The sequence below is a fragment of the Lutzomyia longipalpis genome, chromosome 1 (assembly GCF_024334085.1).
Source record: "Lutzomyia longipalpis isolate SR_M1_2022 chromosome 1, ASM2433408v1".
Classification (NCBI taxonomy): domain Eukaryota; kingdom Metazoa; phylum Arthropoda; class Insecta; order Diptera; family Psychodidae; genus Lutzomyia; species Lutzomyia longipalpis.
In genome coordinates, this window is record NC_074707.1 from 13,561,226 (window position 1) to 13,577,170 (window position 15,945).

Sequence of the window (15,945 nt, forward strand, 5' to 3'; positions counted from 1 at the left end):
AATCCAATCTTGGCAGCATATTATCAAATTTTATTCATTTTCTCATTCAGGGTGCTACACTAATAAAATTCTATTAATACGCCGAAGTGCCTCCACACGTGTAATCCTCGATATAGGACGATCAAAATGATCAAATGTGGAGTTGCATCTTCGTGGGAGAGGAGCATTTTTCAACAATATATTGTTTTACTTCTTTTTAATACTCATATTAAGTGTTATTGTGTCACTTTTTGTTAATTTAATTGTATTGTTTTGTTTGCTAAAGCCATCCAATATTTATTTAATCTCCTTTTTTGGCAAAAAGTGTCTTCTATTTTTTTTTTGTTTTGCATTTCTCCACTACATAACAAATGTCTCATTTATAATGGATAAATCCAGTCTACGATATTAATTGACAGAAGTTACATAATTAATTCATCTTTCTCCTTTATCAATTTTACTTTTAATTAATATTTAGTGGTGTGTGGCAATTCAATGATGTGATTTTTTTCTTTTAATATTCATCCTTTTTTTTAATATAATAATATATTCAAATATATATAGCTTATTTTTTAAAAAGGTTATTTACAAATCGAACACGCCACTTTGAGGTCTTCCTCCGGCAAATTGCCCCATTTTATTTTACTAATATAAATATTCTATGGGATGAGCGCAATTTACCCCTACAAAATGCTCTATTAATGGGTCTTTCTCTGCCTATATATATTTATATGCAGCAGCAACAGCAAGAGGTTTATCAAAAACCAACGAGTGCACCAAAAACTACAAATATAGTCAACAATATTTGTGTGAAATCTTCTTGCTAATGTTTTATGCAAAATATTTATGTGAATGCATTGGAGGAATCCTTTCTTAGCGTGGCTGTTCGACTTTGAGGCCAATAATACTCTTTTTTTCAATATGGGTTTTTTTTTCATAAAGATTTCGCACGTATTTCTCTCTAAAATTACGTTTTTTTTTCTTACTTAAAACTTTTACATTTTTTTCATTTAATTTATTCTGCTGCTTTTTTTTGTAAAATATTTCTATAATTTTTCTAGTAATTTTCTGATTAATATGTTTTCTTTTTTTTTAATATAAATTTGGTCTGTTTCGCATTTTTCATTAATATAGCTTTTCAACACCATTTCTTTTTAAATCTTCTTTTAACCATCACTTTATAATTTTTTTTCTTCTTTGCGGAGTTTTTAGATGTTTGATTGCAGTTTTTCACATTATTTTGTTGAGTTTTTTTTTAAGGATTTATTTGTCATTCAGTTGTCTTCAATATATAGTTTCAGCGTGGGAATTTTTATTATTATATTTTCATCCACTTTCGTTGTGATGTGTTTTTCACTTGATAAAAAAATAGATTCTCAAATTCTTTCTTATAGAGATATTCCAACAAACACATTTTTCCATTATCAAAAACAAAAACACATAAATATGCTTTTATTGCTACAACACAGAAGTGCATGTTGAAAGAAAAAGATTCCCTTTAAGAAATCCTTTCTAGAGTGCCTAAGTGTGTGTGCTTTCCAGTTCACTACATACAAGTTCAGCAGTCTATTTGTTATTAATCTTTTCAAGAAAATGCCTCAAACAGATTTTGAAAAAAATATTCGAAAGGTTGAGAATTTCATCCTTAAGAAATTTAATTTAATTAATTATTTAATTTTTTATTTATTTAAAAGTATCTTATATAATTAAAAAGCTGCAACATAAAAATCATTTAATTAAAATGTTTGATCTCTAATTTTCTGAAACATATTCCTATCTCTTAACATAAGAGTTTGGTTCTTAGGTTCACAATAATTGAGCCTTTTTAAAAAATTTAAATTTTTACTATTAAATCAAAATTATAATTTTGTGAAGAATTAATTTCTGTTCAGAAAATCGCTGATTGAACTCTAAAATAAAAAAAAATGTAAAAAAAAGAGAAAAAATCAATTAAGAAAATTCTATAAAAAAAGACAAAAAAATATATCGCAAATTATTTGTTAAAAGCACTCTTTGTAATAAAAAAAAACATTGTTAGCACAAAACAAAAAAACTTACCATAAAATGTGTTTGAAAAAAATCTAAATAAATTTGAAAAAAATCAAATAAAATGTAGGTATATATTTTTATTTATTACAAACTGTTGATTATGACAGATAAAAATCATATTTTTAGTTTATTTTAAATTAGGTATTCATAATAATATTATAGATACTTTTTAGTAACAAGGATAAATAAAGCTCAATGATTAAGAGACTAAAAGGTAAAAAACATTAAGAGATAGTTCATGTTTAAAATTTATTTTAACCCATTTCTGAGAAATTTGATTTTTTTTGGCATTTCCAAAGCGTTTCCTGGAATAGTACATTTTCTGAGATCTTATGAATGTTTCATTAGATTTGATCCTAGAACCCAAGAAATAGATCCTAGAAACCCAGCAGAAATGGGCTAAAAACAGCTTTAGAATTTTTTCTTTTCAAATATAGTTTTTAAAAAATCTGATTGAGGCTCAATTTTGCATTTTTTTATCCACAAAAAAATCTTTAATTGTGTTGATAGGAACTATCAAAAATTATTAATTTCAAAAGAAAAAAAAAGAAATCTACAGTGTGGGTGAAATGTTTTATCCATTAATTTATAATTTGTGTGAAAGTCTATCTATTGAAACTCCCTCTAAAAATGACACACTGAAACAATTTAATAGCTACTTGTGCATCTTATGTCGTTCAACCTTCCACTACAAGCATATAGCAAATTTGCAATGAAAAGCGCAAATTATTTTCATTTTATTTGTTTTTTTTTTGCACCAACAGTGATGGAGTTTTAATGCGAAATAAATCATATTGCTGTGCCAATTCTAAGTATAGTAGATTACACAAAATACTACAATTTAATGCAATAAGTTAGCATTATGGACAGATAGTATTTTTTCATTTTCTTTAATTATTTTCTTCCTGTGGTTTAATGTATTTTTAAGAGTTTCATCTTTACTAATTAACTTTATTAACGTTTGTTTTAGCGAATTTTCTTGTCCTCAAATTGACCAAAAATATATCTTTACAATTTTTTTGCACCTCACAATTTTAATCTTTTCTAATTCATCGCAGAGCTTAGGAATACACAATCAGCTTATTTTTTTTAGAAAATATTTTTTCTCGGGGGGTTAAAATGTATTTTTTTATATTCTCAATTTTCTTCTTTAAATCAGATTAAGCTTTCACATTTTGTTGTTTTTTTTTTTACTAATTTGGGTTGTTTAAATGGGGGAGGAATCCCTGAAAAATTTTCATCATCATCACTTGTATGTTTTTGTTGTTGTTGTTGCTGTTATCTTGTCTAATGTTTAAACATCACAATATTTCACACCACTTTCTGATAATTTACTTTCTTATTTTCAGTTTTTGTAGCAATTTAGAAAAAATAACTTTGTGGATATTTTACCATCTCTTTTTGCAAAATTTCTCACCTTTTTTGCCACACTTTGCCTAATTCTATCTTGTTTTTTTTTTCCTTTATAATAACTTTTGCCTTTGTCTAGTAACATTCTGAATAGTTTTACTACATTTTTTTTCATCTTCTGTTGTCTTGCTTCTAAACGCAATTTATATATCACATACATTTATAAAAAATATATTAATATTTCAATTAAAAAATATACTATTAACATATTTTCTTTTCCTTTCCATCGACGCTTTTTTTTCAAATCAATCTTGCATCCATTTTTTCACTTTCCCATTCCAAAATCCCACTGAATCTCACCCCCAATCGATACTCACGCACAAAGCCATATCTTCCAGAAAGACCCCCCTTTACACTCTCAGAAATACTTACAAATACGACTTTCCTTAGTAACTATCATGAATATCTTTTTTGTTTCATTTATTTTATACAACTTAAATATTGAATCTTAAAAATATTTTTTTCATCATTTAATTATTTGCAAAAGAAATGTTTGTGTGTTTGTGTAAATTAATGATAGAGTTTTCGGAGAGAAAATTAATGATTTTATGACTCACTAAAAATTAATGAATTAAAATGAATGTGTATTGTTTTTTATAAATTATAAATAAAAATAAAAGAAAATATTTATAAAACTACAATTAAACTGACATTCTTTAAACAAATGCCCAGCATTCAAGTGTTTTAACAACAAAATCCTCCTGCGGCGCTAATGGCTCATTCCCATACGTCGAACAATGCTGCGATCGCCCCTGATTGAGATCACCATCGAGCCACAGCCCGAAAATGCCACTAAAATTCCAAAGTTTACCAATAAAATAAAATTGCCTAAAGTCTTTAATAGAAAAGTAACTTACTCTCCAGCACCTATCGACAGACTCTCAGGGTTGCCCTTAATGAAATACAAATTTTCACCTGTCCAGTGAAAAACTTTGAAACTGGGATTAAATTTGTACAATAAAGATTCGCCGGTGCCATAGAAATGATCCGAAACATGCAGGGAACACGAAGTCAGAGCCCCAAACACCTAAGATGGAAATATATTAAATAAAATGATTAAACATTTACTTCTTTATAAAACTTTTCGTGAGCTTTGATCACGTCTTGAAAATTCAAATTTTATTGTAGAGTATAGAATTAGAAAAATATACATATATTTGGAAGAAATAACCAGATTTTAGCATGTATATTTAACCCCTATTTGCACGTTGTAGATTTCAGTATATTCGATAAGTTTTATTTGTTGACTTATAGATCATAAATAAAAATGACATAAAAAGTTTTTCTTTTTTTTAATAAAAATTAAATAAATTCGGTTTAAGAAAATGTTTTACAACTTCTTACGCAAAATTTCAAGAACTTTAGGGATAGATTCTGATAATAATCTATTCTTTTCTTTTCAAACAACTTAAAAGTAGTTGTAAAATTGTGACAGATAGAGTTTTTAAATCGTTCTGTTGTCGTTCTATAAAAGGAAAACAAAGAATTAATTGTTCCAGAAAACAGTCAGAAAGAACTTTAAAGAACCCTGGAAAACTAATTTTCTTTCAGAAACCCATTTAAAGAAAGAAATAAAATGTCAAAATCTTATAAGATATTTTCCAGAATACTAAAAATCTTATAACTGCCGAATCGTAAAGAAAGAAAAGAAAATATTTGTATTAGAAACTACCCCTTAGTTAAGAATAGACTTTTCTTGACAAAGAATTTAAAACAAGTTTTTTTTTATAAAAATTAAAAAAAAACTCTGAGAATGGGCCTAATTCAGCGACCAATATACCCTTGAAATTCGCTTGAAATCCTGAAATTTCAGTAAAAAAATTCAAAGATTTCAAGGGTTTTGAATTAAAAATTAGGATTTTAAAAGGAACTTACATTATTTCCTGTGTCTTGTATCACGATCAGTATTGGACTTTCGAGTCTGTGCATTTTCCTATAGAGAGAGTTAAGTGAGAAACCATGTTGTGAAGTACTAAAGACCAATGACCACGAATATCCTTCGGCACGTGCTGGAAGGTGGCCGCATAATTTTTCCCTGATAAAAAAGAAATTAAAAAGTTTTTATTAAGAGCTAGAATTCTCAAAGCTATAGAAACCAAGAATTTCCTTCATAATCACGTCAAATTATTTGAGAAGTTTTTAAGAGCACTCACCTGTGTTCTTCTGTTAGAATTTCAGTTTGTCCAACAAGATCCGGAATTGGGAAGTCAAGATCAAATGAGCCACCTGGAAATAATGCTGATTTTCGATAGTCATCCGCACTCATGGACAGCACCTGTTTTTTTTTCGGACAGTAAAGAAACATTTTAGAAAGAATTCATTTCAGCCTTTTTTCATTATATGTTTACGATATTTATTTAAAAAAAAAACTAACATCGAAATAAATATTTAAACTAAAATTAAAAAAAAAAAGAAAATCTACAATCATGTTGGAAAATTACAAAATAACAAGTGAAACTAAAAGGAGTGAAAATTGATAAAACTATTACAGAAGATAATTTAAAACCAAATTGACAATTTTGAAAAATGCTCTCTTATCGTTCACATTTTGTTTTGCACATAAAACATATATTAATGTATATCAATGTCCTATTATGTTGTTTAAAAAACAATTTTGTTTTGTGATGTTTTTTTTTAATGAGTTTTCAATGTTTTTTCTTTTATTTTTTTTCTGTTCTAATGTGTACTTAACATTCTCTTTTCTTGTTGTTTAACATTGTTCTATGCATGTGTCTTAATGTAAGAAATTTTCCTTAATAAATGTGTAATAGCTATAACATATAGTAATATTAATTTGTGTGTTATAATTATGTACACAGATAATGCCATTAAATGTTAATTGTTTCAATACATCTACAAGACAATTATTACTTTCTGGCCTAATAATATTTATTGCGACAATTTGAAAAACTAATATCAAGTTTAAGGTGATAAACAAGTTTTTTCCACAACTAAAGCCAACATTCAAGTTCGAGAATTTGAAATGAAAGATAAAAAAATTAAATCAAAAGAAAGAAAAAAAAGGTGAAGGACAATCTAAGAATAAAAAAAATCAACGCAAATTTTCATTTTCTCACGTAATCCTCAAAATTATAGGAAAAATACACAAAAGAACCAAAAAAGATTAATCTTGGTAATCCCATTGAATGATTTTGTCGTCAATTTTATATGCTTTGAGTTTTTCTCTGTTGAGTATTTTGTGTCATGGTTTCTTCCCCTATTATTGCACTCCTCTTTGCTTTTATTTCATCACTAGTCAACCCGAGCCCCCAATCATGTGTGAGCAAACTCCATTTTAAGTTATAAAAGGGGGCGTATATTAGTAGGGGGGATGAATAATACGGTACCCCGAAAAATTTTTAAAATAAAAAATTCCCGTTATCTGACCCTTCAGCAGGTAGAAAATGGGAAAAAATCAATTTTTCCGTGGGGGCGCTATAATGGGGGGTTGGGGCGGAATCCCATATAGCGCTTGCAACTCGTATTGGCCCCCTCTACCCCCATACTAAATTTCATCAAGATCGGCCCAGCCGTTTTGGAGGAGTTCATGTGCCACAGACAGACAAACATTTCAGCTTTATATATTAAGATATTGGATTTGGTTGTTAACTATAAAATTGTTGATTTCTTTCACAGCATAAGCAGGTATGTAGATGAGATGAAGAAATATTATATCCGGAATGAATCAACTTTTGATACTTTATATAGACATTTTCCTATGTCCATAATTTGTTTGTTTTTATGTTGCAATGAGAATCTAATATGAATTCCTTTACACACTACTGGTTTGTCTGTGAGCTAATATTATTCCAAAGCTCATAAGAAACATCGAGAAAATCAAGGACAATATTGTATATTTTTCAGTAAATTTATATAAAAAGAAAACCACAGAAAACGAATTAAATTTCCAGATGAAATATAAAATTTCACATAATAAACTGACTGAAAGTCATAAAAGAACTTTCGGGTTATTTTTTGTAAATAACTCCTCAGTATTTAAGCTTTTATGCTTTTAATAATTAAGCTTTTAATAATGAAATAAAATGCAATAAAACAGCTTCTGTTTGGCCATTTCGTCTTCAACAACTTTTAAATGTTATTTCATCGTCAACACTGTGATCAAATATCAACACACAAAGTGAAATACAATATTAATATTGGATCACTAGTGGAATTTTCCGGAAAGCTCCATTTTATTTGATCTATGTGTAATGCCTTTTGAATGCACGTAATTAGCATCAATCACGCGCTACGACCTCCCTTTGCGGGGACACACAATTCTCTCGTCAAAAAGGAAACAAATGATGAGACACAAATCAACCTAATTGATTGTCATGAATTGTGATTAAAATCACAAAATTCAACATCTTCTGATAAACACAATTTTAGTTCAATATAGAAACTATTGAATTAAGTAATAAGTAATATTTTTAAATCACCTCCTGTCCCAGCATAGGATTGAGTAGTTCACACATTTTGCCAATTTGCCAAATGTCTCACTTGCGATGGTTAAATAAATTTCCCTTTTAATTTGAAAGATGTGAAATAAATTCCACTCAATATAGTCTTATATGTATCTCTCTCAAAATTTAAATTGAAAGCAATTGAATATGTTGATCACTCATTGACACCCTTTGTTTATGCTTTCAGAATATGTACACGAGAACATATAATATATATTAAGCCTTTGTATAGTGTTTCACCCAGAATTTCGCGACAAACACTCTTGTTGATTTGCTTGTGATCTTTGCGAACGCGTAAATAGAACTAACAGATCACGTCTGCAATCTGACTGAGAACCTCTTCCCTCGGTTCCACGTACAATTAACGTTGAAACGCAAATTATATTCATACACTTTATTCACTCCACAATGCCCTCCTGTATTGCTTTTTGCTATGATGTGTATACAAAATAAGGTGGGAGAGAGAAAAATAATGAAAAATAATAAATCTCCAGTGTGATTGCACACAGGTGACTATACTCAACTACATCACACAGCCTCCCATTGCGCGAGATTCCTCCATCTCACTCCCTACCACATCACACATCTCAATAAGATATATCTTTTAATACAGAGTTTTTCCGAGAAAATGTTGTTATCACATCTCTGTCGCGCAATCTCAACCACACCGAGAATGATATGTTGATGACATCGAGGAAGAATGCCTTCGCTTGACTATTAAAATATATATCATCTAGATTAAATTTGTATAACCAAATGCCAACCCGATATTCCTATATTTTTTTTACTTTCAGGCATTTCAGCTAAAAATATATTTTATTTTCCTTATCACCTGGAGACAAAAGATGCGAAAAAATTCTTTGATAAAAGATAAATAAAAAAAATTCATAAAGTGAGTTCATCTCGCATTTCAAGTAGGTTAATCCCTCAAACATAATGCCAACTTTTGCGTGTGGGGAATTATGAAAAAAATAACTCATTTACTACCCCATTTGTACCTGAGATTTTTCCTTTGTATTAGTAGCAAAAGTAGGTTTTTTATTCACACACACATCATGGCATATTTATACATTCACGTGAAATCTAAAGTGTGCTCTCAGGAGATTATGAGATTAATAAAGTTCTAAATTTAAATGCAAAAACAATGGGATTTTATCTGTGAGATCTTCTTTGGAGGAAAGTCTATTGCACTAGGAGACAGTATTTTAAATATTTTATTTACCAAATGCAAATTTAATATTTAATTGTACATATTTAGATTAACCCTTTCATGACAATTTTCAGTGAAATGAATTTTATTAAATTAACTTTAAATTTTCAATTGAAAAAAAAATAGAATTTGCAATAAAGGGGTCCATTCTGGCAAAAATCTTTTCTTTCGGACTTTTAGAACTTGAAAATATTTGTCAAATTTTGACATTTATTGCTTTTAAGAACATTCTATTGTTATGCAATAAAAGAAAAACAAACGACTTTCTTTTCCAGAAAACTTTCAAAAAAATTCTTTTAAGATTTATAGAGAAATATTGTTTACTTTTAACATGGTTATACGATTATAGAAAAATACAAGCTGTCAAAATCTTTTAATATTTTTTACAGAATACCCAAAATCTTGCATCTCTCGAATTAAAAGAAAAAGAAAAGATTTTTTTACAGAATCGATGCATAAATTTAAAATATTCGGTAAAAAAAATCAGTTTAAATTGGTTTAATAAAACCAACTTTCGAAAGGTATTCAGTGATCAAAACCCACAAAACCACATCTTTTTAATTATGCTTACCTCATTAATTTCCCGAGAATTAAATTTAAAAGCACTTTAGCATCTTTTTTCGCTTATCATTATTATATGTAGTAGTTACCTTTTTTTGATAATTATAAGTTTTTATTTTCATAAAAAAAACTACCTAATGAAATATTTTAAAGCTTCAATTAAGTACGAACTAATTGGATAGTTACACGAAATTTTTAATTTTTGCTCTCCATTTCTTTTCTAGAATAGCTTTATTCTAAAATAGATTCAGAAAAAAAGTCAATCATAACGCGTCCAGTTATAAGAGTTGGTATACCACAACGCGGATGGGTCAGTCTATGCGTTGTAATTTAATTTCTGAGTTGTATTAGTAGGCAAAACTGATTTTTTGTGTGAAAATCAGTAATTTGATGGATAAAAATGGTCATATCTCTGGTTCTATAAGACCTACAGAAATTTCTTGACTAATTTTGGAAAGGTATTAAAACAGGCTATAAATTGACAAAAATTTTAATAATTTTCAAGGTCACCTCCAGAACACAAAATGGCGGATTTTTGTTTCACCAAAACAGTTTTTGGCATTTTTTATCCTGAAGGAATAGTTCTAGAGATTTCTGATGTTCTAGAAAGTTGTAGATAATTGTAAAACCTTTAATTTGATACCAAGTTGAGCGAAATCGGACAAGCAGTTCAGGAGATATAGCTCTTAGAACTTTTCAAATTCAAGAATTTTTAAAATGGCCATATCTTCTAAACGGCGACATAGAATTTCTTCATTTTTGGACTGGTACAAGATTATTAGTCAGGCTACAACATATCAAAATTTAAAAGATTTGCCTAATGGGGATTCGGAGATATTGCCCCTTAAAGTTAGGCAATTTTTGTTTTTGATTTTAGCGCCTCTTGCGGATGTTTTTGGAACTTGGAATGTTCTAAACAGTTGTAGGGCTTCTTGAAACCTTTCATTTGATATCAAGATGATCAAAATCGGTCAAGCCGTTCTCGAGATATATCGAAAAAACACTTTTTGCTTTAGGCCGCCATATTTGCTAAACCGCTTGACCGATTTTCAAGTATGAATTATCGATGAAAACGTCTCACTGAGCTCTACAACATACTAAAATTTCAGACCTCTAGCTATAAAGGAAGTGGTTGACGCTATTTCAAAATGGCGAACGGCGGCCATCTTGGATTTCGAAAATGCAAAAAAATGAAATTTTACACCCACATTTCTATAGAAAACTTCAAACCCAAAGCCTCTATCTGTTACCGTACTCAAGCTATAAGGCAAAGTTTAGAGTCCCGGACGGCAGGCCGGACGGCAGGCCGGAAGGCAGGCCGGCCGGATCAAAAATTTTCCACCACCATTTTTGGAATGTGGGTTGTCTGAAACGTGCTCATACCAAGTTTGAGCCCGATCTGAGGTGGTCGGTTTTTCCGACGATTACAATACTTGGTATGCCACGATTGTGGTATACCAACTAATTGAAAAAAACAGACCCTATAATTTTGTTCGTGAGTGTAAAACGCCACAAAAGGTAACAACGCTGACACATTTCTAAAAATTCTCTTTGTATGATAGATGTCTCGTGACGGTGAAGGCCAAAAAATTCAAAAGCGAATTTGTCGTATAAATAAAAATGCGAAAACCACCAGACATGAAAAATTGATTTGATTTGCAAAACAAGTGGATTGATTATTTTCGCAGCACAAATTTAATTACATTTATATCCAACCACATACAACGCAATCCATCGGCTTAGATACTGCACGTGTCAAACATCACATCTACAGCCTTATTTCATTTGATTTTGAGTTTTTTTTTTAATATTGAATGCAAAATAATAAATTCAGTGAGAGGGCATAATTGGTTCAACCTCGTTTTGAGAATTTCAAATGAATCATTTTTTTTAAAACAAAAATAAATCTATGTGTGTAGTCATACTTTATGTTGTCTGCATAAAAATAAAAACAAAAATATATATAGAAAATGGTAGATATATCTTTTATGATTGAATATAAAACGATGACCACGTGCATGTTTGTTTGCAATTGAGATTGATTGCAGATAACATCTATATTGAGTTTAAAAAACAAATTGTGAGATTTTATTTATATTAAAAATAAATAACTACCGTAGAATGTTTACATCGTGGTTTTCGCCTTTTTATCAATTTATCGTAATTTGTTTGGTCAGTTTTTTATTCGATTTTTTTTCAATGATTGTGGATGAGTTGTGGTTTTGTGGACATTATCAGTAGGTGGTGTATATGTATATAATACTACCGAATTGAGATTGGTTGAAGCTCCTCCATATTCTTGGTGTGCTTCATATGAAACAACATGAGTTTCGCTGAGTGGTGGTGTTGGTGATCGAATTTTTCCAATTCGGCGAAATCTTAATAAAGTCTGCCACCTAATGGGTAGCTGTGGACCCCATTTTCGTACCACAGCATACAGCACAGCACTACCCAAAACAGCTATATAGAACCACATATTATTCTACACTTCAACCCTCTCAATTTTACACACAATTTCCTAAAATTTCGTGCTTGAGTAGACCACGATTGATTACGTGATCAATATTCAACGTCGGCGGTTAGAAACTGACTGTCAAATGAAGTCATGAGGAGAGGAAAAAAACTTCGATAATTCCCTCATTATATCGACGGTTGCGGAGAATATATATTTTTGTGTGTATGAAGGGGAAAGCACGTGAGTTTATTAACATTTATCTACAACCACTTTTCACACTACCATTGTACGTGTGCCTTTGGGTCTTGTGAGATTATTTCAAAAGGCAAAAAAAGATTGTCTTCCCACCATCAACAACCGGTATGAGTGGGATCACGTCTCACATATAGTACACACAACACTGAAAAATCAACAACTTGACCGAAGTGAAAGACAACGACGCACACAACACACACAGAACGCGGTGTGATGTCGATAAACTCTTATTTAGCAACTAAATGTGAAACACACATGCCCCATTTAAAGTCGCGTACTAATATTTAATTTAGTGTGTGTAAATGCAAAGACAGATCTTTGCCAAAAATATTCAAGCACCTTTTCTTTGATAGATCAATGTCTTTGGTATGGAACTTTACGTATTACGGTATCACTATCTTTAATCAAATAACGTCTAACATTTTATTTTAAGTTTGATCCAGAAGAAAATGCATGCAATGTACGAATTAATCTTTATATTCATTTTTAATCCCAGTTAGAAATCACCTAGACTTATCATCGCGATTAGTAAGCCACATAGAAATGCATACTCGAAAAGAGATTACAGTGGGACCCCAGTACAACGACCACTCGGATGTACTCTTCACACTCATTATTTTCAATGCGAGAGAGTAGTTCAACCAAGCCGTCGTTGTACTGGGGTCCCACTGTACCAATAAACCAAACATGTGAGATTTTTTGAGCTTTGACCACTTTGAGATTTTCTTAATTTTTTCAGAGCTTTAAAAAGCCATACTAATTAAGACACTCAGAAGGTTTGAAAGATCAGGAATACCGTATAAGTCATTGAATAAGAAAAGATCTCCGATAAAAGAATCGGATAAAAAAAAATTTAATAATAGGGGAGAGCGGGGTTAAAAAAGTCACTTAAGGGTTTAGAAAAAGCTCAAAATATAATATTTCCCAAATAGATAAAGCGAAATGTATTGCTCAATTCTTTAGGAAAGGATGTTATGCACAATACAAGGGCGAAGTACCTAATTGAAGGAAACGCAGAAAACAATTTTAACCCACCCAGTCTTGTAGGGAATCAAAAAAGGATAAAGAATCGCCAAAAATATTCACCATTTTCCACTGGGGTCACAACGAAAAAAGGCAATAAAGTTTTGTAAAAATTCAAAAAAATTGGCCGCCATTCGCCATTTTGTTCATTTCAATGCATGAATCATATGTTTCAATGCTTCGTCATGAGCTTGTCTATGAGAGTTTGACATTTCATTCATTTTTTTTTTGGAAAAAATAAAAAAAATTGCGTATTTTTTAGTTTAATTATCGTGGTAAATGTGTTTTACGTGTTGATCGAGAGTGATTTTTATATCTGAATACCTGAAGGATGAATTCCCGCACAGCTTGTGACCGTCTCAGCGAGCACATCTCTCGTTACAAAACAAAGCAATCCAAAAACAATGGTCGTGGATCGTCTTGAAGATGACTTTTTCACGAATTGAGAGATCCTCTGCGCTGGAATCCTTTGCGTTTCACACCACCACGACGGACAAGACGATGGATTGCTTGGTTTTGTGATTCCCTAGATGTTATCATGCAAAACCTTACGATGTTTCTTGGCACACCCTTTCCCAAGACCTTTTCCACGACCAATGATGTGCTCGCTGAGACGGTCACAAACTGTGCGGGAATTCATCCTTCAGGTATTCAAATATAAAAATCACTCTTGAACAACACGTAAAACACATTCACCACGATAATTAAACTAAAAAATACGCAATTTTTTTTATTTTCTCCAAAAAAAATGAATGAAATGTCAAACTCCCATCGACAAGCTCATGACGAAGCATTGAAACATCTGCTTGATGCATTGAAAGAGACAAAATGGCGAATGGCGGTCAATTTTTTTTGAATTTTTACAAAACTTTATTGCCTTTTTTCGTTGTGACCCCAGTGGAAAATAGTGAATATTTTTGGCGATTCTTTATCCTTTTTTGATTCCCTACAAGACTGGGTAGGTTAAAATTGTTTTCTGCGTTTCCTTCAATTAGGTACTTCGCCCATATCAAGCGCATGGGCTCCTTTACTGCCCTACAACTCATTCTCAGATCATTTTGTTCTATCTAGCTAGGAAATATGATATTTTAGGCTTTTTCCAAACCCTTAAATGACTTTATTAGCCCCGCCCTCCCCTATCCAAAACCAAAAATATTTTTCAGAAAAAGGATTTGGTTAAGTCTAACGTTTCGAGTCATAAATAAAGTTTCATCAGGGCTTGAAAATTATTCTATCGAGATCTGATTTCTTGCATTAGCCTATTAGCCTCTTGATTCTCCCCTTTTCATAAATTAACCACCTCTACACCTATTTTCCAACTATGCATCAACTACAAACAACTTTTAGTTCAATCTTTATAAAAATAAATGCAACACATTTGCATGTGCAGTCTGCACTGCAACAAAGTATTTTATGTGATTTTTCTATGAGCGTTTTTATTTTCCTCACAATACGCTGCTCCCATGTACTTCTCTCGTTGAATACAAATGCATTGAGCTAACAAATTTCATGTGAGTCAATAAGAAGTTGAAAAAAAAACTGAAAGTATGATGCCACACATTTTTTTCTTTCTCAAATCAATCGATCATGGAAATGTGAGTCAGTGCATCAATTTGAGCAGACTTTTCGCGCTCTCATAGATTCCGTTTGGGTTGCGCGCGAGTATTTCAGCACAATTTGCATTTTCAAATCGCAATATTGGTGTGATGATTAGCAACTTATCTTTTCACCAAACTCTTTATTTTGCACATTTCACTATTATATAAACAAATATTGCTTTCATGCAAAAGATTCTACAGAGACACGGTGTCATGGAGGGTCACGAAAACTTTCCGTAGGTAGTAGCAGTAGAAAGTCACACGTAATGGAATGTGTGAAAATATGACTAATGCTATCACACTTCCAACATATTTTTTCAATTAATACATCTTCTATATATGTAGGTAGATATACATACAATGCATTAGAGGTCAATTTCTGGAAATCACCGAAAATTTTAGAATTTTTTCCTGTATATGACTCAATGGTAAAAAAAACCAAGCAAAAACGGAAAAATGAGCGACCACCACTTGTGTACTCACTTTCCGGCAGTGATATGAAGAAAAAAATTCCGCTTTAACCGGTATATCAATTAAATAGAGTGAAAAGAGAGTGAGATTTCAATTGGATAATTTGTCAATTTGATATCGCGAAAAAAGATCTTGCAAAAAAATCAGCAATTGCTAAACGCATAATTTCCTGTTCTATTTACATTTATGTATGTATGTAGGTACCTCTAAGTAAGAGGTGTGGAAGTTTTTTGTTTTATATATTTCTATGTAGGCATTTAAAATTTTGTGGAACAACATCTTAAGCTGCATTAAAAAGAAATAGGTAAAGTATTTATCAAATTATGTTATTTTTTTTTCAACGTTAGATTAGAGAAGAAGAAGTTTATTCATTTTGATGTTCACGTAATGTAATTAAAAGATACACATCAAACACGGAAATGGTAGCAAAGAATCGTAAAACTTTCACGAAAAGCTCTAAAACTTTGTTTA

The 15,945-nt window shown here is 30.8% G+C and overlaps 1 protein-coding gene across 41 annotated transcripts in view; it reads right to left on the minus strand.

Annotated features, from left to right (window-relative positions):
- Positions 1–2,085: 2,085 nt before the first annotated feature.
- LOC129791433 (TLD domain-containing protein 2) overlaps positions 2,086–15,945 on the minus strand; it is a 98,532-nt gene continuing 84,672 nt past the window's right edge. For 39 of the 41 annotated variants that reach the window (XM_055829719.1, XM_055829764.1, XM_055829736.1 and 36 more), the window contains 4 exons: positions 5,592–5,713; positions 5,314–5,473; positions 4,296–4,465; positions 2,086–4,230 (listed from right to left, as the gene is read on the minus strand). In XM_055829719.1, coding sequence (XP_055685694.1) covers positions 4,095–4,230; positions 4,296–4,465; positions 5,314–5,473; positions 5,592–5,713 — 588 coding nt within the window. In that variant the 3' untranslated portion in view covers positions 2,086–4,094. Of the gene's footprint in view, positions 4,231–4,295; positions 4,466–5,313; positions 5,474–5,591; positions 5,714–7,877; positions 8,224–11,938; positions 12,525–15,945 lie in introns of those variants that run through there. The other 2 variants (XM_055829892.1, XM_055829907.1) reach the window with 2 other exon arrangements.